Raw genomic sequence first — 27,421 nt, 5'->3', positions numbered from 1 at the left:
CGTTTCCATGGAAATGTCCTCACAGAGTGCAGCTTTTTGACACGGACTATTTCATTACAGGCGGCATCAATACGGCTTGCATCAAGCTGCCTCTAGAGTTCACCACGATTACAGCAGCAGCTGACAACCAAGTCAAGCTGTTTGGCTATTGGATCCCGACCAACTTGGCAGCTCCAGGGCTCTAAAGCACATAAGGAAGCTTTTTAAGGAACAACCTCATAAATCTCCATACTCTTTGCAAGATTGAACATTAGCCCCTACAATGTTTTGTCAAAGGCTTTCATGGCTGGAATCACTGGGTTGTTGTAGGTTTTTTGGGGCTATATGGCTATGTTCTAGTGGCATTCTCTCCTGGCATTTCACCTGCATCTATGGCAAGCATCCTCAGAGGTTGTAGGTCCTACATTTTATCACCAGCCTTAACTTGTCCTCTTGTTTAATCCTTCAAAACATGTTACTTAAGGAAAGGAAATTGGACCTGTGGCTTTCTAGATGTTTTGAACTTGAACTACCAGAAGCTGTAGACAGCATAGCAAGGGGTCATGGAGATTAGAATCAAAACATCTGGAGAACCAATGAGTTATCCACCTCCTACTTAACAGGGGGCCCCCCTTCCTAAGACAGATAAAAACACTGTAAAGAAAGATTTGATGCAAGTGTCTTGACTGGTGAGGAATTTCATCTCTTCTCCACTTCAATTATGAAATGCAAAGATATAGCATTGGGGGGGGGGTGCCTGGCTCAATAGTAGTATGTGTGAAAAAGATCTTGGCTTAAAAAGCCAATGGTCATGGTACCCCTTTATTCTGCCTTGGTCAGACAACACCTGGGCACCACAATTGAAGGGAGATGTTGACAAGCTGGAATGTGTCCAGAGAAGGGTGACTAAAATGATCAAGAGTCTGGAGAACAAGTCCTATGAGGAGCAGCTTCAAGAGCTGGGCATGTTTAGCCTGCAGAAGAGAAGGCTGAGAGGAGGCATGATGGACATGTATAAATATGTGAGGGAAGTTATAGGTAGAGGGAGCCTCTGAGCTAAGAAAAGTGGTAAATAATTTTTCTGTTGCCCTGAAGACTAGGACATGGAACAATGGCTTCAAACAACAGGAAAGGAGATTCCACCTGAACATTAATAAGAACTTTCTTAAGTGGAACTCTCTGCCCCAGAGTGTGGTGGAAGCTCCTTCTTTGGAGGCTTTTAAACAGAGGCTTGATGGCCATCCCTCGGGGGGTGCTTTGAATGCAATTTTCCTGCTTCTTGGCAGGGGTTGGACTGGATGGCCCATAAAGTCTCTTCCAACTCTGTGATTTTATTATTCTAATTAGAGTATATCTACTGTAGGATCAATGCAAGTTGACACCACTTTAACTGCAAAGACTGAAACATCAGAGTTGTAGTTTTACATGGTCTTCAGCCTTAGCAGTGAGAATGCTGGTGTCTCACCAAGTTACAAATCCTAAGATTCTATAGCATCAAGGCAGGGCAGTTAAAATGATGTCAAACTGTTTTAACTCTACAGTATAGATACATCATAGGAAATTCCAAGGATAGTCTTCTCTTGTTAATAAAACAGTGTAGACCAATAGCATTTCAACTGTTTTGTTTGTGTGTGTGTGTTTTTTTTTTTGGAAATGTATTTTGAACAGGAGGGAAACTAACAAGTAAACAAACATATGATTTCTTTACAACACCCAAAAATCACCAGGCACTAATACTGACAATGAGGCTTCTAGCCACCATAGGCAATTGGATGTTTCTTCAGGTAGCCCTGAAACATGAATATCCAAGAGCAACCAAGGAAGGAAGTAAAAACAAGTGTCAGCCATATGACAGCACTGAATTATGATTATATTGCATGATACCACACAAGAGAACTACGATGCTGAATTATGATCAGTCGCTTTGACTCTGCACTAACATTCAACATCTTTGCAGATGTCTCATGCGACCAGCTGCTAAGTGTTAGTCATGCCATTCTTGAACAAAAAGCCTAGGAGGCAGAGACATTTAACAAACATTTAATGCAAATTTTCTGTAAAGAATTGGGAGTGTGTACATCTTTGAGTAGGCTTGCAGTGCCCAATACCTCTAGGCTGTCTTTTGTTAAAGTAGCATTGTAATGTTAGGCAAAACAAAGAATGTAACTCTTTCATTTGACACTTTAAAACAGCAGGATTCCCAGGTTTTTAACAACTGTAATATAGAAAGAGCTTTCTACAGTCACAGCCCTTCCCCTGCCAGGAAAAAAAATCTTTGCCTGATGATTTTTCACTTTTCTATGCCCTAATCCACCTTAAATTCCAGGTGGTGGAAATACTACTGATAATAGTGAAGTATTTCTTTGGATTCTGCCGGTCCCCTATAGACCTAAAACACAGACTACCTTCTTCAAATATTCTCTTTGCACGTTTTGATGTTGAATGTTCAGTTGGTAATATATTTGCTGAATTACCAGCAAATATTTGATAGCAGCAATTGTCTAATACCAATTCAGTGATATTAGATATAGTCCAGAAAATTAGGTTTTTGAGTGTTTAATTATCTTGACAAAAGCAGGAGTGGGACAAAGTGAGTGAGAGAGCAAATGTTATGCTTGGAGAGCTTCAAAGGTTACTTTTAAAGGATAATATGTTCTTGTAACTCATGACTGTGCTTGAAAAGCAATTCACTGCCATTATGTGGTTAGGGGTAAAAGTAACTTATTGGACTATCTGTTACTTTTTCATTTAGTTTACATCAGTGGTTCCCAACCTTTTTTTGACCAGGGACCACCCTCCAACATTAGTACCAAAACGGTTACGAATCAGTTTTTGGTCAACTTTAGATTTGGTTTGGTGCTAATTCAGAAAATGGAATTGAGTAGACCACATCAGCTCTAGTTTCTGATACAGAACATATGCCATCCAGTATTTGCCATTTGCTCACCCATAGAAAACCATATTTAATAAGCTGCAGCACTATAAGAAGGGCTGATGAGACCAGTTGCTCTCATTGTAACAGTATAGTAACAGTGAGGACGCGGACCATATTTTGGTTCTTGCAGACCACTGTTGATCCACGGACCACAGGTTGGGAACTACTGTTTTAGATTAACATTTTTATAATACAACATGGTTTTAAATATAAAACATGATTGATAAAATTGATGCCATAACATGTGAAAACACCTTTAATGTCTAAACACATGTTCAAGAAGGAACTTCTGAAAGGAACTGAAAAATTCTAGTATTACACCATGACATAATTTTGCTCTTGTTCAATTTTTTTAAAAAAATGTTTGACATTCTTGAAATTTCACTGATATGTGACATACCACAGAGGACAGGATCAGAATTCAACATGACCTTGATACTTTTTGGCGAGTTGAGCCAAAACTAACAAAATGCCTTCAAACAAAGATAAATGCAAGGTACCACATGTAGAAACAAAATATGCAAATACAGAATGGGTGATACTTGGCTTGAAAGCAATACAAGTAAAAAAGATCTAGAGAACTTAGTAGATTACAACCTGAACATGAGTCAACAGTATGACACAGCAGCCAAAAGAAAAAAGAAGCCATCACAATTGTGTCCAAAGGAGTATAATGTCCAGATCAATGGAAGTACTGTAGTAGTGCTACTCTATTCTGCATTGGTCAAATCTTACCTGGAATATTGTGTTCAGCACTCCCAAACTGGAATATATCCAGTGTTTGATTAAATGTCAAACCAGGCCTTAGGAGTCATTTCTAAGGGAGCTGGGGATGCTTTGCTTGAAGAAGAGAAAACTAAGAGGAACATTAACTATCTTTAAATACATAAAGAGAAGTCATGTTGAAGATGTAGCAAGCCTGTCTTCTACTGCTCCAGAGTTGAGAAAATAAACCCAATGGATTCAAAACGTGATCCCACCTAAACATTAAAAGGAAACTTCTTTAAAGTAAGATCTGTTCAATAGTGGGATATGCCTTCGAACAGGGGTACCTCAAACTATGGGCCGGGGGCCAGATATGGCCCTCCAAGGTCATTTACCCAGCCCTCGATCAGGGTCAATCTAAGTCTGAAATGACTTGAAAGCAAACAACAACAACAATCTTATCTCATCAGCCAAAAGCAGGCCCACACTTCCCATTGAAATACTAATAAGTTTATATTTATTTAAAATGTTCTTCATTTTAATTATTGTATTGTTTTAAAGTGTTTTCTGCACTACAAATAAGATATTGCAGTGTGCATAGGAATTCATTCATGTTTTCTTCAAATTATAATCTGGCCGCCACCAGTTTGAAGGACTGTGACCTGGCCTTCTGTTTAAAAAGTTTGAGGACCCCTGCTTTAGAACATGGTGGTCTCTCAATTCTTGGAAGTCTTCAAATAGAGATTGCACAGACATTTTTCAGGAGTGCTTTAGGTACCATGTTGAACAAAATAACCCATGCGGTATCCTCCAAGTCTACAGTTCAAGGATCCTCACAACTTTGGGAGTTTTTAATTAATTTTTTTTTCATATTTCTGTATAACATTGAGTTCTTAGTACATTTTGGTAAGGCATAGCCACCTAGCCTGGACCCTTCCATGAATTACTACAAAGTACAATTCAGCAAAGATGCATCAGTCAGTAGTTTTCATCTTGTGTCTTCTTATACTGTTTGCTGTTCAATTGAATTTGTATTAGTAGTGAACAACAATTTGCACTGACTTTCAGATGCCCGCTTGTCCAGTTCCTTGTAAAGATTGGCCTTTCATTGCTTTCTTTTCTTTTGTTTCTTAAAAAAATCATTTTAGTACTATTTCATAATTCTAAACATGGAGGGATGAGAATAAAACTATAATTAAATTTCCCTCTGTGGATTCCTTATTTGCTTATCAAGGACTAGTCTGCACTGAACAAGAAATGAATACAACCACAGTGTAAGTTTATCCTTGGCTAAGTTAACTAAGTGCAAATTATTTTTGCACTTTGAACTCAGTTTTGCAGCACTGGAAATAAGCTAGGGAAGCTATTTATATTTATATTTTTAATGTACCAAACATACCAAGTTTGTATGAAAATGTGACTATTTTCTGTGCTGGTCAATGACCGAAATAAATGATTTGATTGATTGATTGCTAGGGAAGGGGGTAATTTGGGAGAAGGATAAACTAGGACATTCCAAAAGTAGCTCAAGAAGTGAGATTGCAGAGAAATAAAGGCCAAATCTGGGGAGTATGGATGCACTAAAAAGGTGTCTGGCAAACAATGTCATCTGGCTCCTCAAAAGCTTGAACTGCAAATTTTAGTCAGACAGCCTGTCTGGATCAAAATAGGACAGAGCCACGTCCCACCACAGATATCATTACGGGGCTTATTGCCGGGCCAAAGTAATGTCTCTGCTTAAGGCAGCTCCTCATCTGTTTAAAGTAGTATAGCTTATTTACGTAACACGAGGCAATTTATTTAATAACCATCTTATGCAACATCTGTACCAGGGATTTCAGCTGTTGCACCGGCACGATGGATCTGGTCTCTTAAAAGCACCCTTAGAAGCAGAGAAGAATAATGAAATAAACCCAATGGGATTTGCAATGATATTTCTCTAGATTTCCCTACAGCCTTCTCTTGTTGCTTTTTCCCCAACAGGGAGGTAAAGCAGTTAATGAGTCTTCACTTAATGACTATTCTACATTTTTATAGTGAGAGTGAATAACAAAATTGAGGTTTTTCAATTAAGGAGCACCTACTGTATGTTGTGTAGCTATGCTATTCGGGAGGAGAGGAAAAGACAGCAAAAAATCTTTACCCAAACATTTCCCCACTTTATTGGGAAGTAGCCGTCGTCTGCCATGTGTTGCTGTGGCCCAGTCTGTGTATATGTGTTTTGTGTGTCTGTATATATGTGTGTATGTGTGTATATATATTTGTGTATATGTGTATATATGTGGTTTGACACATGCATTTTAATGTATTTTTGGGGTTTTTTTTGGGTTTTTAAGTCTCTTCTGCTGTGTTTTTCAGTGTTTTTATGAGTGATGGTCACTCATTGGCCTGATAGGTGTATTGTGTCCAAATTTGGTGTCAATTTGTCCAGTGGTTTTTGAGTTATGCTAATCCCACAAACAAACATTACATTTTTATTTATATAGATGAGTCACTAAAAATTCTTGGATTGTAGATCAATGTCATTTGGGGATGCAAAGTTAGGAACCATTGGTTCAAACTGCTCAGTTACATTTATATCCTATTTTCCCTCCAATTAATTCTCCTGGCTTTCATCCTTCCTGCTTCATCCTCACCACTCACCTGTGAAATGGTCCAGGATGAGATACAGAGATTCGCTCAAGGTCATCCAATATGTTTCATAACCCAGTGATTCAAATCTAGATCTCTAACCACTGTTTCCACTCCTACCACCTCATAAAGTCAAGAATATTGAGTAGGAAAGGGGCTGACTATTCCAAAATTGTTTGTATTATCCAATAAAGCATTAAATACTATATTTTGCAGGCTCAAATATGGCAAAACCCTTGACTAGTTACAATACATACTTAACATTTAAATGAAATAGTTATTAGACCATCTCCTGTATGTTTGATAACAGGCCATGATGATTATGTAATAATTCTAGATGTGACTCCATGTTATAAATGTAGCTATAATAGGGCGCTATCCAAGGTGCTGAACTCTATCCTCAAAACAGATTCAGGTGGTTGGGTATCTCCTTCAATCTTGATTTGGTTCACCACCAAACTAACATGAAAATCATGGCTGCCACTACATTACAGTTGTACCCAACTGCTATAATTTTGGAGTATAGATATATTGTCAGATAATGGAAATATATTTCACAAATATGCTAGGAGAGAATACTTACTACTTATGATTAAACATGAAGTCAGCATGAAGCCATTGAGAAGATGCAGTTTAATAATAACCTCAACAATGAAGAAGAACCATAACTGAGGTAGTTGAGAAGATGCAGGTTAATAAGTCCATGAAACTAAACACAAATCCTTGTTTTTACAACCACTTGGGGAGGAGAGCCTTGAGGGGCTTCAGGTGGATATTGCTTACTCTGGAAAGAACTAATGCCATGTTGCAGATAATAAAAACATTATAATAAGATAGTCTGGCTACATGTCTATTCACCTATGTTCAACATTACAGATATAAAAAATGCGATAAGGTTCCTGTGATCTATCACTGAAAAGGAAACACTTCCTGTGCGGACCCAATAAAATGAATTCTATGTAACACTTTAAAACAACTTGATTGGTATCCAAAGTGCAGAACAGCTGTTAAGAGAATATAATGCTCCATTCAAATTGCTTAATTTGGGTGTTTTTCTCTGTATCACTTCAAAGACAGCAATATCAAACAGAAATCCAGACTGCAATGATCAGAATTCAAGGCTTGGTGATTAAACTCAGTCAGAAGGAAGCTTCTGCTTAAATGTGCTGTTAATTTCTAGGGTTTTTCTCATTGGAAAATGTGCACAAAACATAAAATGTTGGCACTAACACTTTCTCCATTTATCCTTCACATTGGAAAGAATGCTGGAACAACAATTAACCCAGTTGAAAAAAAAATAGATAATGCTGAACATTATTTTTTAACTTAGTAAAATGCAGTTATTTGGTTTAGATAGTAAAAAAATGTCCAGATCTAGGAATGTAGGAATGGTTTCATAAACCTCCAAGTCGTCAACTGTCAAATTATCTGTATTAGGATTTCTTGTTATCTATATTTTTATTTTATGAGTGAGTGTAACCAGGTCAAGAGAATGAGCTATGAATAAGCAAGTTCTTCATTCAGATTTTCCCTTTGCATGAACTTATTCGAGGGCCTCAAGCAAAACATTGCTTTAGCCTCGGTTTTCTCATTTGCAACATGGACGATATTGACTTATAGGATTTTCATAAAGATTTTAACTAGGTAATGCATGTGAAATGCCTAGAGCACATGAAAAGGCTACAAGTGGTTAGAATCTTTTTGAACTGATTTATGCACAAAATACATGCATGTGTCTCATTCTTTTAAACAGTAGGTTTATATTGGGAAGACAGTTGTGTGTTTTTTACTGGCTTGCTATTAAATTGCTTTTCCTTAAATTAAATTTTGATACTATAACATTTTATGTTTGTATCTATATATTTCTGTTAATCTTGTGAGAAGGCACCTTGAGTCCCAGTTTGGGGGGAAATGCAGGATAACAAGTAAATAATCACACACACACACACACACATAAATAGGAAACATATTGCTTAGCAAACTCATGTGATTCTTATGATAAGTGTGCAACTGCAGTAAATGAAATGCGTGCATTTCTCAGACCTAATACATGCAAGTGATGGAGCTACAAGCATTTCAAGATTCCTCCCGACAGAAAACTGACACACCAAAGGATTTCTTTCCTTTGTGTGTGTTTTGATTTGTTTTTTAAAAGCTGGGAAAGCTATAGTTTTGAGTTAATAAATATTGCATGGGACTTAATTTTACATGAATTGGAAGTGGCAAGAGAACATTTGCTCTTCGACAGAAACATATCCAGGGATACATTCATATAAGAACAAGCTGTCAGTAATTCAATCCAAACAAACATTATATTCCTGCCCACCTTTTCTTCCTGAATATCAGTATTTCACACATGCAGTTTAAGAGTGCTTTCCAAACACCATCACTCCAATTGTTTCTGGAAATTGCAAGTTTCCATATTATTTATATTATGATTATGATTATCATCATCTGGAATCCTGTTGGTAAGTCCCAACTAGAGTTTATCCAATTAATAAATTGTTGTTGAATGGTAAATTAATGCATAGATAAATCTCATTGTTTCAGTGGATCTATTTTAGATAAGATAAGCCACAGAAATCAGGCTAATATTATTACTCAGCTGATGGCGTGCAAAAAGATGGATTCAATGACTATTTTGAAGCCATCTGGGACTTAACAAATTTTCAGTTCTTCACTTGCCACCTTTATCCCATATTGTCACACGCATTTGAACGTGACTTCTTCCCAACATTTCAACCTCTGTCCAACAGGCAATCATGTCTTTCATCACCTTCTCCTTCTATCAGTTTGTGCAGCTGTGGCAGAGCTGTTTCTTTCACCACCTCAGCTCTCAAGGGAAAACTGCCTTCTTGCGTTTATCGACCTTGGAAGCATCAGTGAACTGACAAAGAATTCCCTTTACCTTGTCAGTTTCACTGGAAAACAGAGAAATGGAGATCAGAGCCAATAGTGGTAATGGTGGTGATGAAATGGAGATGGGAAGCATATTTCTAATTATTCATTCCCAGGTAGAAAAAACGAGGGTCTTCACACTCAGGAAAACCTGCCAGGAAGAATAATAGGTCAGTAAGAATTTTCTGTTGTTAACCCATGTTGTTGAGGACTTATTCTCTGTGTGGTAAATATGGTGAGTATGAGGTTTTCTTTTTGTTAATCTTGAAGTTCTGCATAGTTAAAGCAATGCTATTCCCCATTGTAACCTATGGATGTGAGAGCTGGACCATAAGGAAGGCTGAGTGAAGGAAGATAGACACTTTTGAACTGCCGTGTTGGGGGAAAATTCTGAGAGTGCTCTGGACCACGGGAAGATCCAATCAGTTATTTGTTATACAATAGCAGAATATATGTGAATATATTTCCAAGATGCACTGTGTGTTAATGATTATAAGATCAAAACAATCCTGCTTCTACACATTAGCATATGTGATCATAGGACTTGTCAATCCAGATAGTTTCTTGAGACAGGCTAGCCAGGTGCTGGGATGATGGTGCTAGAAGTTTGCTGAGATTTTGCAACTTCTAAAGGCTTCCTTTGTGGGCAACACATGCCTTTGTTCTTCACTAAGCCCTACTAACTCACCACCACTTTTGATTTTAAAAAAATGTGTTGTTAGAAGATCAAATCAGTCCATACTCCAGGAAATAATGTCTGACTGCTCACTGGAGGGAAGGACATTAGAGGCAAAGATGAAGTACTTTGGCCACATAATGAGAAGACAGGAAAGCTTGGAGAAGGCAATATGCTGGGAATAATGGAAGGAAAAGGAAGAGGGGCCGACCAAGGACAAGATGGATGGATGGTATCCTTGAAGTGACTGGCTTGACCTTGAAGAAGCTGGGGGTGGTGACGGCCAACAGGGAGATCTGGCGTGGGCTGGTCCATGAGGTCACGAGGAGTCGGAAGCGACTGAACGAATAAACAACAACAATCTTGTTGTAAGTTATCTGAGGCCCCGTGTCAGAAGAAAAGCACAGGATATACATTTTTAAAAATAAATATAAATCAAACCTAATACTAAAGACAACACTGTTCCAAAGAATCTGTGTGCCCTGTAGCCTTTCTATGCTTATTACTGTGAGCAGCATTAGCTACATTGATTCCCAATCTTGAAGAAAGATGGGACATAACTTAAGGTATGGATGAATTAACTTTATTACGTAACATTCTTACTTCAAAGCACATAGTAATATTTTAAATCATGAAAGGTAGGTTATTTTTTCCCATTGTCTGTGATGAAAGTACAAACCCCAATCAAGTGCCAAAAGTGCCATTAGGTCAACATCTTCTGGAAAAAAATAAATCAACGTTAGATCTGTTCCAACAACAAACATTTGCCAGTGAGCGAAATGCACGTCTCACAAGTGTCCAGAGAGGCTGCGATACTTCAAGCCAAGCGGGCTTAACTGTACTTTTATAAAGCCATCAAATTAACATTTCATTATGGCCAACAAACACATCAGACTCAATCAAGCCTGTCATTCCATCATATCTAAACAACGATGTAAGACACTTGGTAGGATGTGATAGGATACTGACTGCTTTGAAAAGTAGTTAATACTATAGTTTCTGAATTGATGGGATCCTATTTCTACAATGAAGAAGACATTTAAGAGTGGACTTTCCCTGCATTCCAGATGAAGAAGCAAATTGGATTGGCAGCTGAGTTTTCATTCCATGCTGGCACTTCCATCACACCTGAGGGCTGCCAGTAGCCTAGTTTAGGGAATGTGAACAGGTTGCGGGACACATGTAGCTCAGTCATTCGAGGGAACAGAGAATCAGACACCTGAGGCTCTTTACTGTTCCAAGAAGTTTGGTCCAATTAGTCTGGCTATGCCTTTGAAGGTTTTAACCCATTAGTGTTAGTTCAGGATTTGGAAAGATTTATAATATAATAAGGAATTTAACTGAATAAATTCTATAAGCATGGGCTTTTTACTGGGATTATACCACTTTCGTGAGCCAAAGTGGACATGTGGTTAGCAAGCAAAACTAGGACCAAGGAAACATGAACTCAAGAACTCACTCTGCTAGGGGAAAGCTTGTTTTCTGCTGCTCTGGAGACAAGGACGTAGAGCAAAAGATTCAAATCTCAAGGGGGGAAATCTACATTAGGAAGAACTTCCTGACCATAAGAACTGTTTGGCAGTGGAATATTCTGCCTCAGAGTGATGGAGTCCACTTCTTTGGAGGTTTTTAAGCAGAGGCTGGATGGCCATCTGTCAAGGGAGCTTTGATTGTGCTTCCCTGCATAGCAGGGGGTTGGACTGGATTGCTTTTATGATCTCTCCCAACACTAAGCCTCTGTGATGTCCTTGGGGTGACCCTGAGCCAGTCACACCAGCTTCTTAGTCCAGTCATAGAATCATAGAGTTGGAACAGACTTTGTGGGCTGTCCAGTCCAACCCCCTGCCAAGAAGTAGAAAAATTGCATTCAAAGCACCGCCGAGGGATGGCCATCAAGCCTATGTTTAAAAGCCTCCAAAGGAGGTGCTTCCACCACACTCTGGGGCAGAGAGTTCCACTGCTGAACAGCTCTCACAGTTAGGAAGTTCTTCCTAATGTTCAGGTGGAATCTCCTTTCCTGTAGTTTGAAGCCATTGTTCCACATCCTAGTCTCCAGGGCAGAAGAAAACAAGTCTGCTCCCTCCTCCCTCCTCCCTATGACTTCCCCTCACATATTTTATACATAGCCATCATGTCTCCTCTCAGCCTTCTCTTCTGCAGGCTAAACATGCCCAGCTCTTTAAGCTACTCCTCATAGGGCTTGTTCCCCAGACCCTTGATCATTTCAGTCACCCTTCTCTGGACACATTCCAGCTGGTCAACGTTTCCCTTCAATTGTGGTGCCCAGAATTGGACCCAGTATTCCAGGTGTGGGTTGACCAAGGCAGAATATAGGGGTAGCAGGACTTCCCTCAATCTAGACATTATAATCCTATTTATATAAACCATAATCCCATTGGCTTTTTTAGCTGCTGCATCACATTGTTGGCTCATGTTTAACTTGATAACCACGAGGATTTCCAAGATGTATATATATTTAGATAGAAGGAAGAAAATGCTATAATGATGATTTTATCAGTTATAAATTCCATATTAAATTACAAATGTATGTAAGGTGTTAAAATTATTTTCCCTGCAGCAATGCAGTGCTCACATCATTAAAGCACAGAGTTGCAAACCACAATTAAAATTTGTTGCGTGATTTCACGACACTATTCTACTGTTGGAATATTTACTCCTGTTAAGCGTTTATACATTTTAATTACAAAAAAATAACAATCCAGAATTATAAGACGATAAAGGTACACATGGGGGGGGGGGGGAATCATGTCTATAAACTTTTTCTTATTTGTGTTCTTTCTTGCATAAGTATATATGGCATTATGACATGAACCGAAACCATACATTTACATTTAGTTGGCTATACAGTATTACAGAACTGCTATAACTGCTAAAGTTTCTTCCAAAAAAGGTTTGAGGATTTTCTTATGGGGACAGCAACAGGAACTCTGAAGAAGGGCAAAAAACCTCACCAAAGTAATTTGAAAAGAGGGAATTACTACAAAATGAATTTACTCCATCAGTGAGACAATCTTTTCACGATGCTCTCAAGCTACACCTCCAATGCCAACATTATGTGTGATATTTTGCTAAACCACTAGTTGAGACTAGTTATCCTTAAAAATGTGTCCTAAAAGAGAAAGTTGTGAAGAACTATCCTGCAAGTTGTTCTTCTTCCCTATCTAAAGTTAATTTTCACAGCAATCAAACATGCTTCAGGTAGCATTTTTGTTTTAGTTTCCGTCTCTAAAACAGTGAGTGTCAGAAAGCAATGAGGAGTGTGCAGTACTGTAAGCTTGCCAGGGTTGAACCATGAAAAGCCATAAATACACTGCTGGCTTTTAGGAAGCTGCTATAAGCTCCCACACAGAGGATCAAGAAGATGTAGATGTCATTAGTGATCTGTTTTACATGACTGTATATGTTCAGCAATATTTGCCTATATTCCATAGCCGCTCTTCCCTTCATTCCCTTTTATGAAAATCTCATGTGATTTTATTCTATCTGCTATTTTCAGGACTTCTCCATGGATTTTGATGTGGAGATATAAATGATGGTTAATAATAATAATAATAATAATAATATACTTTATTTATATGCTGCCCTATCTCCCTGAGGGGACTCAGGGTGGATTACAGAACACATATACAGCGAACATTCAATTAACAAAGACAGACTTCCCATCTGGAGGCTGTGCTCAACTCCGGTCATGGGGAGGTAATGTCGCTCCATCTTCCATGCCGAGGAGCTTTGTTGTTTGTAGATGCCCTCCTGATTGAATCACCGGCATGTCCACATGGGCACCTTTTATTACCTTGCTGCCAGAGTGGTACCTATTTATCTACTCACATTGCTGTTTTGAACTACTAGGTAAGCAGGAGCTGGGCTGACAGTGGGAGCTCACCCCAACCTGGGCTTGAACTGTCAATCTTTCAATCAGCAAGATTTTCTGCAGATGGTGGTTTAACCCACGGTGCTAAGCCCAGCCCAAAGAGCAGTCCTGACAGGGACCCTTCCAATTAATCCTCTGATGTCTCACTTTTCCAGCAGCTTTTAAAATTTCCTGTTTTCTCTTCCCTTCTTCCACTTCTCTTTTTCTGTCAATTGCTTAATCCCATTGCTTATTCTATGTAATTTGTACTCATTATCTCGAGGGGGGGGGGGATTCCAATAGGATCAGATAAAAGCAAACTGCTGCACCCTCCCCTAGACTATGTGTAGTTCTTCTTTAATAATATTTTGCCACCTTGGCCAAACTCTGATGTTGCTTGGTCATGAATGTTCTGGTTTTCATCTGTGAGATACTGGAGGGCATCCTGCAATAGTTTCACTGCTCCATTAGCTCTTGAAATAAGTTTTAGGGCTTTCTCTCGTAATCATTTTGTTCTCAATAAAATGATCTTAAAAGTCTATTTGGTGGAAATATATACTTTCTTAGGACAACAGAAGGATTGAGAAATGGGATTCTTGTGGCAGCAAGAATAAATTTATAGGTTGCTTTAAAAGCAGGTGTTATGTAGCTCGGCATAAATTAGACTGACTGCTCAACCTTGAGTTGAAATTTAGTTCATAAATTTTTTTCCAGCTTATTTCCTGCTGAAAATATAGCTGGGTATCTTCAAGGGGAAGGAGAAGGGATGGCCAAGATTGATGCTCTACTGGCAGAGATAGAAGTTTAGTTATGAGATGGATTTCTAATGATCACTCAGCTGTGAAATCACTTTCTTCACCTAAAAGTCTGACTGCTCTTTAGGCCTTGATATGGTTTGGCATAGATTTAGGTACACAGTGTTTCCATTTAATAATTCAGGAGGCAAAGGAAGTAATTGCGATGTCGGAGTAATATCAGTGTATCTGCAGTGTGTGACAGACAGATTTGCAAGCACAATTGCTCATGACAGATGACATGGTTGAGGTCAAAATACAATGTCAAGGGAATGGGCCATGGTGGGAGCAGAAGGGGAATTAATATAAAGTGGAGGAGAAAGTGAGACATAGCATTACAAACAGAAGATGTTACATGATAAAATCAATATTAAACCTCCTGTAGGTCAGCACTAAATCATAGGGATGAGGGCCAGGCATTTTGGCAAGCTTAGCCACTCAGGTCCTTACTAAGAAATGTCTGCTTTCATTTAAAAAATACTCTAGGGCAGCAATGCACAACTGTTAGTCCAAATTCAGCATTTGTGGAGTGGCTCATCACAAGCTGTTTTTCTTGTTATCTCAAGTCAGTAATCAGAAAAAAGAGAGTACTTATAAGTATTCAGCCTTTAATTATTTTGCCCAGAAATAAGCTGTGATTTGCAGGCATGAAAGGATGTTGCAGGGAAGTGCTTTGCAGGTGTGAACATGTTTATTTCCCAGTGTACAGATGCAGAATAGATTTATGCTCTGTACGGGCTATGGGATAATGGCCAAATTGTATGGGCTACTATATTATTCAGTCGGAGTATCTGAAGATAATTGACTTGACTTTTGTCATTTTCCTAAAAAAATTTTTGTCCTGATTAAAGCTGTTTGGACAGAAGATAAGTAAAAGCGAAGAGAGGCTAACTTGAAGGCATAGACACAACTGAGACTATAGAGTAGTGCAATGTTTTCAAGTACAAGCTTTCATCATGTTTACTGACATAACTACATTCCACAGTGAGGATCAAAACATGCAGGTGCATGAATCTTTGTGCATAAACCGTTTCCAGTTTTTGTCTCCACTCAGAACATATCTTTTAAAAAAGCAAATGGGTTTTAATTACTTACTGAAAGCACTACCAGTCTAAAATATTTTATATTGCTAGGAAAATCCATTCCACACATATTTATAAAGCTATGTTTAGGGTTGCTCCTAAACTCAGAGGAGATTTTTAAAAAGTTGGAAACTCCTAGTACTTTGACTCTTCAAGTCCTGGCTCCACTAACACATTCATTTAGGTCCAGCTTATTTGTTGGAGGCTGCTTCCAGATGAAATTAAAATAAAACACAATCAGCAAAACAACTCAGCCTTAAATATACCCTTGACTCCTTCTGATCCAGCCTAAAAACATGGATTTTTAAGCAGGCTTTTGGCCTTGAATAGGCTGAAATGGGCCCATATGAGGTTGACACTTCGGCACTTTAGTTGTGAATTAAAGGCAGCTAGTTTTAACTACAGATGGTCTTCATTTTAAACCCTCCTGTTCAAGGAGCTCAACCCTCCTGTTCAAGGAGCTCCATTGGCTGCCGTTCATTTTCAGGTCCCAATTCAAGGTGCAGGTGCTCACCTACAAAGCCCTAAACGGTTTGGGACCCACCTACCTGCGTGACTGCATCTCTGTCTATAAACCTGCATGCTCCCTTCGTTCATCTGGAGAGGCCCTGCTCACGATTCCACCTGCGTCGCAAGTGCGGTTGGTGGGGACGAGGGACAGGGCCTTCTCTGTGGTAGCCCCCTGACTCTGGAACGCCTTCCCCAAGGACATCTGACAGGCCCCTACATTGGCAGTCTTTAGGAAGAGCTTGAAGACTTGGCTATTCCGGTGTGCCTTTCCAGAATAGGAAACCCCAGCAACATGTCCCAAAAGCACTTTACTAGAGACTTAAGATTGTCCGCACATTGCACTTACCCAAAAATCCTTATATTTCAACTGTCATACTCAGCACTTTTAATCTGTACCCATCTACACTTGGCCCGGCCTTAGTTTTATTGTGCTACAGTGTATTGTTATTACTGTTTATTGTTATTGCTTAATGTTTTGATTTGCTTTATGGTTTATGTGTATTGTTGTATTGTTGTTTTATTGAGGCCTTGGCCTTTGTAAGCCGCATCGAGTCCTTCAGGAGATGCTAGCGGGGTACAAATAAAGATAATAATAATAATAATAATAAACTGTGGTTTGGTTATTTTATTTATTGATAGTGGTTGTTTTGTACTTTTATGTGATATTATTTTTATACTCATTTACTATTTATGTTATATACTCACTAGTAGTGCCTGGTAAGCCACCCCGAGTCCCTTTTGGGAGATGGTGGTGGGATATAAACAAAGTTGTTGTTATTGTTGTTGTTATTATTATTATTATTATTTGAAAACACAACACGATGAATCCACAGCAAACAAGATCACTCTGCTGGCTGTTGTATTGGATCACTTGTTGGACACTTCCCAATTGCCTAGGAGTGCGTGATGTATCGACGAATAATGCATGCAGATCCCAGTAAGGTGGCCTTCTGCAGCTGGCAGATGGGAATTTTGTCAGTGCCGATTGTGTTTAAGTGCAGACCAAGGTCTTTAGGCACTGCACCCAGTGTGCCAATCACCACTGGGACCACTTTGACTGGCTTGTGCCAGAGTCTTTGCAGTTCGATTTTTAAATCCTCATATTGTGTCAGCATTTCCAGTTGTTTCTCTTCAATCCTGCTGTCACCTGGGATAGCAACATCAACTATCCATACTTTGTTTTTTAACACGATTGTGAGGTCAGGAGTATTATGCTCCAAAACTTTGCCTGTCTGAATTTGGAAGTCCCAGAGTAGCTTGACATGTTCATTTTCTGTAACTTTTCAGGTTTGTTATTGTTGTTGTTGTTGTTGTTGTTGTTGTTGTTGTTGTCTTATATCAATTTATCACCTCCTTTAAAATACATAAATTAATTCACTATTTCTCCTTGCCCAGCTAACTGCTGCTGCTGTTGTCACAACTACCAATTCACCAGCCCTTTCATTGGAAATTTCAACACAACCCAAAATGCAAATCGGAGTGATACCTTTATCAGGCTGGTGAAAGTGCAAAATACATCACACTCACTTTCAAAACACACTGGATTCTTCATCAAACACAGATGTTAAAATGTGACACTATTACCATAATAGTAACTTTCCCACAACCTACTCTACCAACCATCATCACTTCAAGCAGTCCATTCTACTGGCAAATAGAGCACTAGTTAATGTTTCTGTCATCTATTTGGGGGCATGATTGGGAGGGAGGTGAACCAGAAGATGTTACATAGGCTGCATCTACAATGTTGAGTTAATGCATTTTGATGGCACTTTATCCACAGGCATGTAGCCGGGGGGGGGGGGGGGGGGGCTCGGGGGGCTTCAGCCCCCCCCCGAAATTCTCATGGTGGTTCGCGAAAAGGCCTTACTGGTGCATTATTTAAACTGTTATGTTTATTCATATCATGATCTGATCACCATACTCAATATATCCCATATGCATGGGGGTATTGGGGTAATGATACAAAAGGTTTGCTAGGCTAGACCCTCTTTCACTCAGACTAAGCCCCCCCCCCCCGAAACCCCCCTGAAAAAATTTTTAGCCCCCCCGAAACGAAATCCTGGCTACGGGCCTGTTTATCCACCATAGCTATCTATTTTTTTAAAAGTAAACGGCATAAAATTTTACAAAACAAGACTCAAAATGTTCCCTAAAGCACTTCACAATGTCAAAAAGTAACAAGTAAACATTGCATATCACACCCACACAAAGAGCAGTGTTGTCACTTGTTCATGTTATTTTGAAAAACAGCTGGTTTTAGACAGCCATTGCCTCCTCGAAGTAACACATGTGGCAACACAGTAACCTCAATCTAGAGTTCTTTCTCTGTAATTGTATTACTTCAAGCACAACATCATACAATCAACTGAACCACTGTACATATACTCCAAGCTCTTTTGTTCAAATGTAGGCCATCAGATTAACTAGTAGCTGGAAGATCACAATCTTAAATCTTCTGCCTCACACTGAATGTTTACATCTTTTGGACTACAAATGACTTTTTTTCAATTTGCAAGAGTTTGAATTTGACTACTTTAAAAATCCAGAAATTAGAGGGTCACATGTATAGTCACAACAATGTCCTGTTACCAACATATACCTTATATTGATTTACAGTTTTCTCTAACACCACATCACATCCATTAAGTGCAAATTCCTTTTCAGTGTCATATACACTGTAAAAGTATTAATTAGCACACTAATACTTTATGTTCTTTGCACATCAGTCATACTTTAAAAAAAAAACCCAAAGGCAACAGGTTATAAACCCACATGTAGAAAGAAAATATGCAAGCAATAGTAGTTACATGGCTCATATCTATTGATTAGATTTGGAAACGTTACTTCTTTTAGACAGAATTCCTAATGAGTATGTGGGTTGAAATACTCTAGGAGTTATAGTCTATAAGTAACAAAATCCACCTTAGATGAAGTGTAATGAAATAGTGTATGAAGTGACTTCAAATTCACACATATCTTTATTAATTAATAACTCTTTATGTTATAGATAAGTTCAGGTAAGCTATTACCAACATAAGAGTTCCAGGACCAGAGAAGCAGAAGGCGAAAAAAGAACGGTCTGCCACAGAGGAGAGTGTTTGCTCAATTGATGTTTAACATTTACACAAATGATCAGCCATTGAAAGAAGGAACAGAGAGTTTTATCTATGCTGATGATCATGCCATCACCACTCAAGCAGGGAGCTTTGAAATAGTTGAACAGAAGTTTTCCAAAGCTTTAGGTGCTCTTACTGCCTGTTACAGGGAAAACCAGCTGATTCCTAATCCATCTAAAATGCAGACGTGTGCTTTTCACCTTAAGAACAGACAAGTATCTCAAGCTCTGAGGATTGCTTGGGAAGGAATCCCACTGGAGCGTTGCAGCACACTAAAACCCTGGGCAACGTCCTTGCAGACAACCAATTCTCTCACACCAGAAATGACTCCAATTCACTTCTGACATGATTTTTTAGAAAGCTAAGCTATTTGTTATTTTTAATACTATCGCTTTCATCCATGTTGTCAACAACGGCTGATGTGATACTGCACAAAGTTGCATAGTTTTCATACATATCATGAGCAATGTCTTCCCTGGTGTTCAAGAAAAGATCAGATTCCAGGGGGAAAAATGGGAAGATGTGAGTCTGTTTCCTTCTGTTCCTGTCCAGTATTACCTAAGGTTTTTCTCTCTTGTGACATGTAATATTCAAGTTCCGGCCCAAGCTACCTATCCGACCGCATCTCTGCCTATGAACCCACCAGGACTTTGAGATCTTCCGGGGAGACCCTGCTCTCGATCCCACCTGCTTCTCAAGCTCGGCTGGCGGGGACGAGAGATAGGGCCTTCTCGGTGGTGGCTGCTCGGCTGTGGAACGCCCTTCCTACGGACATTAGACTAGCACCGTCTCTAATGGTATTCCGCAAAAAAGTGAAGACCTGGCTGTTTGAGCAGGCGTTCCAATAATTAGTGCAATGATTGGTTAATGAACACTGGAATGGAACAATGGATGACGAATCTGGAACATGTTTTTGATGACGAGACGACAGTGAATGGGTATTGTAGTAACTGTTTATTAATTGTGTAATGTGTTAGGTTGTTAACTGTTTCTATACTGTAGCACTGAATTTTTGCTGTTCATATTTGTTGTGAACCGCTGTGAGTCGCCTTCGGGCTGAGAACAGCGGTATATAAGTAAGGTAAATAAATAGATAAATAAATAAGACTGGGAGATGACAATGTTCTTGCCATAGATTCAAAGAAGTAGCAGTACAACTTGGTGAATGTTGGCTCTGGGCCATTTCACAAATTTTCTGAAGCCACCTAGGTACACCACCAAATCTGAAGACATTTTGCTGCCTGAATTGAAGAAGCAAAAGGCACCTCCCCTTTGCAAGTCAACATGCAAGTCAACTTAAAAGGCCAGCCATGTGATCTTGGTATATGAGGCAGAAAAATACCACAAGCATATCTCCTGATACCTAGTGTCCTATCCGTGGGAGAAAAGTTAATAATAATAATAATAATGATAATAATAATAATAATAATGGTGGTGGTCCCAGTGCTGATCGGCACATTGGGTGCAGTGCCTAAAGACCTTGGCCTGCACTTAAACACAATCGGCACTGACAAAATTACCATCTGCCAGCTGCAGAAGGCCACCTTACTGGGATCTGCATGCATTATTTGCCGATACATCATACAGTCCTAGACACTTGTCTGACACGTGTCTGATGTGATCCAATACAATAGCCAGCAGAGTGATCTTGTCTGCTGTGGACTCATCTTGTTGTGTTTCAAATAATAATAATAATAATAATGAGACAACAAATTATACAACAAAATATGTTGCCATTCAAAACATCCAGTTTCAACTACCTACTCACTCTTCTCTGGCTATGGTAAGGCTAAGCTATTGCTATGTGGAGATAATTGAAACCAATCCTGGTCAGTGAGGATTATAATTAAAGTTAATTTTAATGGGTGGATAAAATGCTCATTTCTTTCTCCTCTGATATAGAAACACCTATGCTCCTACCAGGAAAAATGACCTTACTTTTCAAAGTCAACTGGTTACTGGATTCATTTGTCAGAAACATTCTCAGCATGATGTTCTAAACTCCATTCCTGACCCCAACTAGATCATAAATTGTGACAGTCAGTGGATGCAATGGGTCTACTCTAGCAATTGCAGTTAGTATCTGGATTTAGGCTCATATCATTTAACCAATACCTTTAGGCTCCATGGACTTCAGTGCAGATTGCTTTTAACTTGTACAGCTATAGCCTTGTCACAACATAAGCATACTTTAGCTGTGGCTTGTACTGAGAATGTTTATTCTCGGAGCAGTGAGCCTTGCCTTGCAGACACCCAAGGTGGTGTTTTCTTCCAACAAGATCCATGTTGACGTTTGCACAGCTTGGACAGAATGTACAGTCAGAAAGGGATTTTTCCCCCCAGTTGTATTTAAACTTTTCTTTTTTCATCACTTTATCCAGAAGGCTTGAGGAGCTTAATAGAAGGATTAAGACTTCCACTGTCCTTTTCTAAATACACTGACTTCAGTGTAAATCAAAAGGCAGGGAGTTCACTTGATTATGGGTAAAAATGACCCTTTAATCCCATGCACACTAATTCAGGATCCTAACTTAGTATGCTTCACGGTGCGTATATACACAACATGTGCAGATGAAGCAGCTGGCAGATCGCTAAAGGGAATCAGGCGGCTTAAATGGGGGTGTCATCCATCACTCATATTGAGTCAGGCAGAGATTGAGTCAGTCGGTGCCTCTTTAAATTGCCACCCTGCTGAAAAGCCAAAACTGTGCTCGCAGATATCTGGTTCATCTTGTCCAATGTCTTGTTGACTAAGAACAGCCATAATCTACAATTGAGATATGTCCTTTCTCAATCTCTCTCTCTCTCTCTCTCTCTCTCTCTCTCTCTCTATATATATATATATATATATATATATATATATATCAGCCGTACCCTGCCACACGTTGCTGTGGCCCATTCTGTGTATATGTGTTTTGTGTGTGTATATATGTGTATGCGTGCAGTGCAGTGGTGCAGTGGGTTAAACTGCTGAGCTGCTGAACTTGCTTACCAAAAGGTTGCAGGTTTGAATCGAGGGAGAAGGGTGAGCTCCTGCTGGTAGCCCCAGCTTCTGCAAACTTAGCAATTCGAAATCATGCAAATGTGAGTAGATCAATAGGTACCACTCTGGAGGAAAGGTAACGGTGCTCCATGTAGTCATGCTGGCTCTTTGGCTTGGAAATGGAGATGAGCACTAATCCCCAGAGTTGGACACAACTGGACTTAATGTCAGGGGAAAACCTTTAACTTATATATTTGTGTATATATGTGTTTGCGTATATATGTGGTTTTGCACATGTGTTGCAATGTATTTTTATTTATTTATTTATTTTGGCTTTTTAAGCCTCTTCTGCTGTGTTTTTCGGTGTTTGTATGAGTGATGGTCACTCGTTGGCCTGATAGGTGTGTTGTGTCCAAATTTGGTGTCAATTGTCCAGTGGATTTTGAGTTATGTTAATCCCATAAATGAACATTACATTTTTATTTATATAGATATATCTATATACACACACACAGAGAGACCATCAGTTCACAGATGCAGGGGGACAAGTGAAAAACCACATAAGCCACACCTTTTATGCACGCAGCCCTGACAACTTCTTTGGCCCCTAGACTAGCATTTCCAACCAATACTAACCCATTCATACCTTAATCTCCTCTACCACCAGCCACTTCATTGCTCTATATATCAAACCTTTTTCCTGTCACCTGTCTCCAAAATGCCCTTGACCTACACAGTGTTAAATCCACTGCTTCTCCACTGCTTCTTTTAATTTGTTTCCTCTTCCTTCACTATTGACACACACGAAGATTTGGAGCAGAAGAGGTGGAGAGAAGAAAAACACCCCACATATCCCCAGCCTGAATGACCTTCTCCATGGGTGGCAGCACGCAAAAAATGTAAAACATCTCCTTTGGTTTCATTCATGGTCTTTTACCACAGCTGGAAATGTGTGGGAGAGGCTGGAAGTGTGGAAGCAACTCCTTTACATCACACTATTATATATTTGGTACAGTGAAGAATGACAGTCAAGGCAGGAGTGGGTAGACATTTCTGTCTCCCAGCCTGACCCCACCCCAGCCTAGATATTTATTCATTCACCTTTCAATTAATGGATCTTCCTAAGGACAAACGTAGGCACAAGCCACTGGCTTTGGTTCTTATTCTCAATGGCTGAGGAAAGAGGATGAAAAGGTACATCTGAAGAGGGGAGCAAAGGGAATCCAGCACAGTACCCATGCTGCACCCAGGCTTCTTGTATAGTAGTGTTTTCCTATAAGTCCCACCACCTCCAGCTCGCTTGGCCAGGCCTTTGAGGGGATTTGTAGTCCCACCTGTCCCCATTTTGGAAGCCCACTGAATGCCCCACCTTAATTATACCAAGCACAATTCAAAATGCTGGTTTTAACCCTCAGTGGCACAATGGGCTAAACCCTTGTGCCAGCAGGACTGCTGACTGATAGATTAGCAGTTCAAATTGGGGGAGAGTGAGTTGAGCTCCCTCTGTCATCTTCAGCTTCTCATGTGCACATGAGAGAAGCCTCCCACAAGGATGGTAAAACAGCAAACATCCAGGCATTTCCATGGGCAACATCCTTGCAGATGGCCAATTGTTTCACACCAGAAGCAACTTGCGGTTTCTCAAATTGCTCCTGAAATGGGAAAAAGCCTAAAAAGCCCTAAATGGTCCTGGCCCAGCTTACCTGTCTGAACTTAGCTCCCCCATGTACCACCTTAGAGGCTAAGATCATTGAGGGAGGCCCTCCTCTTGGTCCCACCACTCTCGCAAGTGCGACTGGTGGGGATGAGAGACAGGGCCTTCTCAGTGGTGGCCCCTCATCTGTGGAACTCCATCCCAATAAAATCAGGTCAGCCCCATCCCTCTTGTCCTTAAAACATGGCTGTGGGACCAAGCATTCAAGCAGTAAATGTAGCAATACAATAATGAGAGTCATTTAATGTGACTGGCCAATGGGCAGACCTTGGACTATGATTTGGATTTCCGTGATTTCAATTGATGTTTTAATAATTGACGTTTTAACTAATTGGTTTTAATTGTAACTCTTATTTATAATTGTATGTGTTGGCATCAAATTGATGCCTGTTGTGAAGCCACCCTGAATCCCCTTTGGGGGTGAGAAGGGGACTCAGGGTGGGGTATAAACATGGGAAATAAAAGAAATTAATAAATTTTCTCCCTTGTCATTCCAAACCAGGCTCAGGCTCACAGACCCCCTTCCCTCCTGTTGTCACTTGCCCCACTATTCCCAGTTGTCCTTACCTGCGTCCTCCTCATCAAAGCTGTTCATGCAGGGGAAGTAAATGGCCAGGGCCTCAAAGGAGGCGGACAGGCTGAGGCGGCTCTGCGACCGTTCCATGAAAAGCCCCGAAGTCCCACCGCTGCCTCCGGGGGCTTCGGACGTTGGCGGCGGCGGCGGCTTGGACAGCTTCGACGTCCCATTCTTCACTCGGAGCACAGCCCGCGGCGTCTTGGCTGCTGTGGAGGGGCCTCAGGGAGGCTTGGAGGTGGGCTGGAGAGGGGAGCGGGGACGGGGACCCCGAGTGGCCCACAGAAGAAGGGGACTAAGAGGAGGAAGGAGATGCTGCTGAGTTTGGGAAGAGCGGGGAAGAGGAGAAGAGTGGTACCCAAGGGATGGAGGTAGATAGAGGGGAGAAAGGATGCTGTTGGTATCTAAGGGATGAAGGATGCTGGTGGTACCCAAAAGCGAAAGGATGCTGGGATGAAGGCTGTGAGTGGTACCCAAAGGAGGAAAGGATGCTGGGTGTCAGGGGAGCTTTCCCATGCCAAGAAGAGGCTCAAGGAGGATGCAGCTGCTGTCCCTGAAGAAAGCGGATGCCGGCTGCTGCTCTCTCTCTCCCTCTCTTGCAGATGTTCTGCTGCTCCTGCTGCTCTTCTTGTATCTCTGCAGGAGTCTCTTCCAAGGAGGCTTGCTGAGGAAGATAAGCAGAGCCACCTGCAGCCGCTCCGTGGGGTCTCCTGGGCCCCCAAAGGAGAGGAAGGCGACTCGGGATCCGCTGCTCTCGCCTTTCCGCGCTCAATGGCCCTTCATTCAATCCGGAGTCCAGGGGCAGGGGCGGCCGTGACGTCACTCCTTGGGAGGCAGCGGAGCCAATCAGAGCAGGCCTGGCCAAGAGAAAGGGAGGGGGCTCTCCGAGGCTGATAGGGAGAGTTGGCGGCGGCCGGCGTTGCCAGGCGAAAAAAGGACGGAGGGCGCATGCGCTCTTACTCCCTCACTCTCTCCCCCCTCCCCTTTAGTTAAGGAGCTGACACAGTCCCTCAATTTGGGAGGGTTCAGGAGGTGCAGGACTCTGCTTCTCATGATGACATTAGCGCTGCCTTTGGGAGATTCATTAGTGGGAGCTTCTTCATTTACACCAGGAATTCCATCTGAACATTAGGAAGACTGTGAGAGCCGTTCAGCAGTGGAACTCTCTGCCCCTGAGCAGGCATGTAGCGGGGGGGGGGGCTCGGGGGGTTTCAGCCCCCCCCCCCGAAATTCTCATGGTGGTTCGCGAGAAGGCCTTACTGGTGTATTATTTAAACTGTTATGTTTATTCATATCATGATCTGATCACCATACTCAATATATCCCATATGCATGGGGGTATTGGGGTAATGATACAAAAGGTTTGCTAGGGTAGACCCTCTTTCACTCAGACTCAGCCCCCCCCCCCAAAACTCAGGCCCCCCCAAACCCCCCCCCCCTGAAAAAAATTCAGCCCCATCCCCCCCGAAACGAAATCCTGGCTACGGGCCTGCCCCAGAGTGTGGTGGAGGATCCTTCTTTGGAAGCTTTTAAATAGAGGCTGGATGGCCATCTGTCGGGGGTGTTTTGAATGCAATTTTCCTGCTTCTTGGCAGGGGGTTGGATTGGATGGCCCACAGAGGCGGCCCTAGGTAATTTTCAACGGTAAGCAAACAGTATTTTGCCCCCCTCCCCAACCAATCACTGATATATATTTTCTGTTCGTCGTGGGAGTTCTGTGTGCCATATTTGGTTCAATTCCATCATTGGTGGAGTTCAGAATGCTCGTTGATTGTAGGTGAACTATACATCTCAGTAACTACAACTTGCATATGTCAAGGTCTATTTTCCCCCAAGAGTACTTCAAGAGCGCCCCTGGGCAAAATCAACTATACTGCAAATGCTTACTTTGCGTAATGGGTTGAGCCGCCCCTGATGGCCCATGAGGTCTCTTCTAGCTCTATGATTCTATGAATTGGGAAACCTGGGCCGTCCAGGTGTTTTGGACTCCAACTCCCACAATTCCTAACAGCCGGTAGGCTGTTAGGAATTATGGGAGTTGGAGTCCAAAACACCTGGAGGGCCCAAGTCCCTTATCCTGTCCATTAGGGAGAATAAACATTTTAAAGACAACAATTCGTTTAGGATTGCAAGACATATTTTGGGATTAATTTGATTTTAGCTGTGAAGTAACTTGAAGTTATTTTGTCTTTAAAGTAGATGATGATGTAACTATTTTGTACTGCATTCCAGATGGATAAACTCAATCAAGGAAGGGTACATCTACATTGTAGAATTAATGCCACTTGACACTATATTAACTGCCACAGCTCACTGCTATGGAATCGTGGAAATTGTGGTTTGGTGAGACACCAGCTCTTTGGAAGAGAATGCTCAAGACCTTTTAAAACTATAACTCCCAGTGTTCCATAGCACTGAGCCATGGTAGCTACAGTGGGTTCAAACTGCATTAATGATGATAGGGTTATTTGCAGGACTCTCATTCATGGAGTCGGCATAAATTGAAGTCAATGTGAAAGTGGGTAACAACACTTGGGAGGAGAGCAGTGACCAATCTCGAGAAAATAGTGAAGAGTAGAGACATCACACTGGCAAGGAAGATCCGCATAGTCAAGCAATGGTATTTCCCATATTGACCTATGGATGTGAGAGCTGGACCATAAGGAAGGCTGAGTGAAGGAAGATAGATACTTTTCAACTGTGGTGCTGGAGGAAAATTCTGAGAGTGCCTTGGACCGCAAGAAGATCCAATCAGTCCATACTTCAGGAAATAAAGCCCAACTGCTCATTGGAGGGAAGTATATTAGAGGCAAAGATGAAGTACTTTGGCCACATCATGCGTAGACAGGAAAGCTTAGAGAAGACAATGATGCTTGGGAAAGTGGAAGGATAAAGAAGAGGGGCCAACCAAGGGCAAGATGGATGGATGGCATCCTTGAAGTGACTGGCT

The 27,421-nt window shown here is 40.9% G+C and overlaps 1 protein-coding gene across 2 annotated transcripts in view; it reads right to left on the bottom strand.

Annotated features, from left to right (window-relative positions):
• The window catches only part of RIMS4 (regulating synaptic membrane exocytosis 4), a 93,244-nt gene extending 67,943 nt beyond the window's left edge, over positions 1 to 25,301 (bottom strand). The window contains exon 1 of one of the 2 annotated variants that reach the window (XM_060772194.2): positions 24,465 to 25,301. In XM_060772194.2, the coding sequence (XP_060628177.1) occupies positions 24,465 to 24,561 (97 nt within the window). In that variant the 5' untranslated portion in view covers positions 24,562 to 25,301. The remainder of the gene's footprint in view (positions 1 to 24,464) is intronic. The other variant, XM_060772195.2, reaches the window with a different exon arrangement.
• Between the last annotated feature and the right edge of the window lie 2,120 nt (positions 25,302 to 27,421).

This window comes from Anolis sagrei, chromosome 4, assembly GCF_037176765.1.
Source record: "Anolis sagrei isolate rAnoSag1 chromosome 4, rAnoSag1.mat, whole genome shotgun sequence".
Taxonomy (NCBI): Eukaryota; Metazoa; Chordata; class Lepidosauria; order Squamata; family Dactyloidae; genus Anolis; species Anolis sagrei.
Note: the sequence above shows the minus strand (reverse complement) of the source record. Positions and strands in the feature narration are given on the sequence as shown.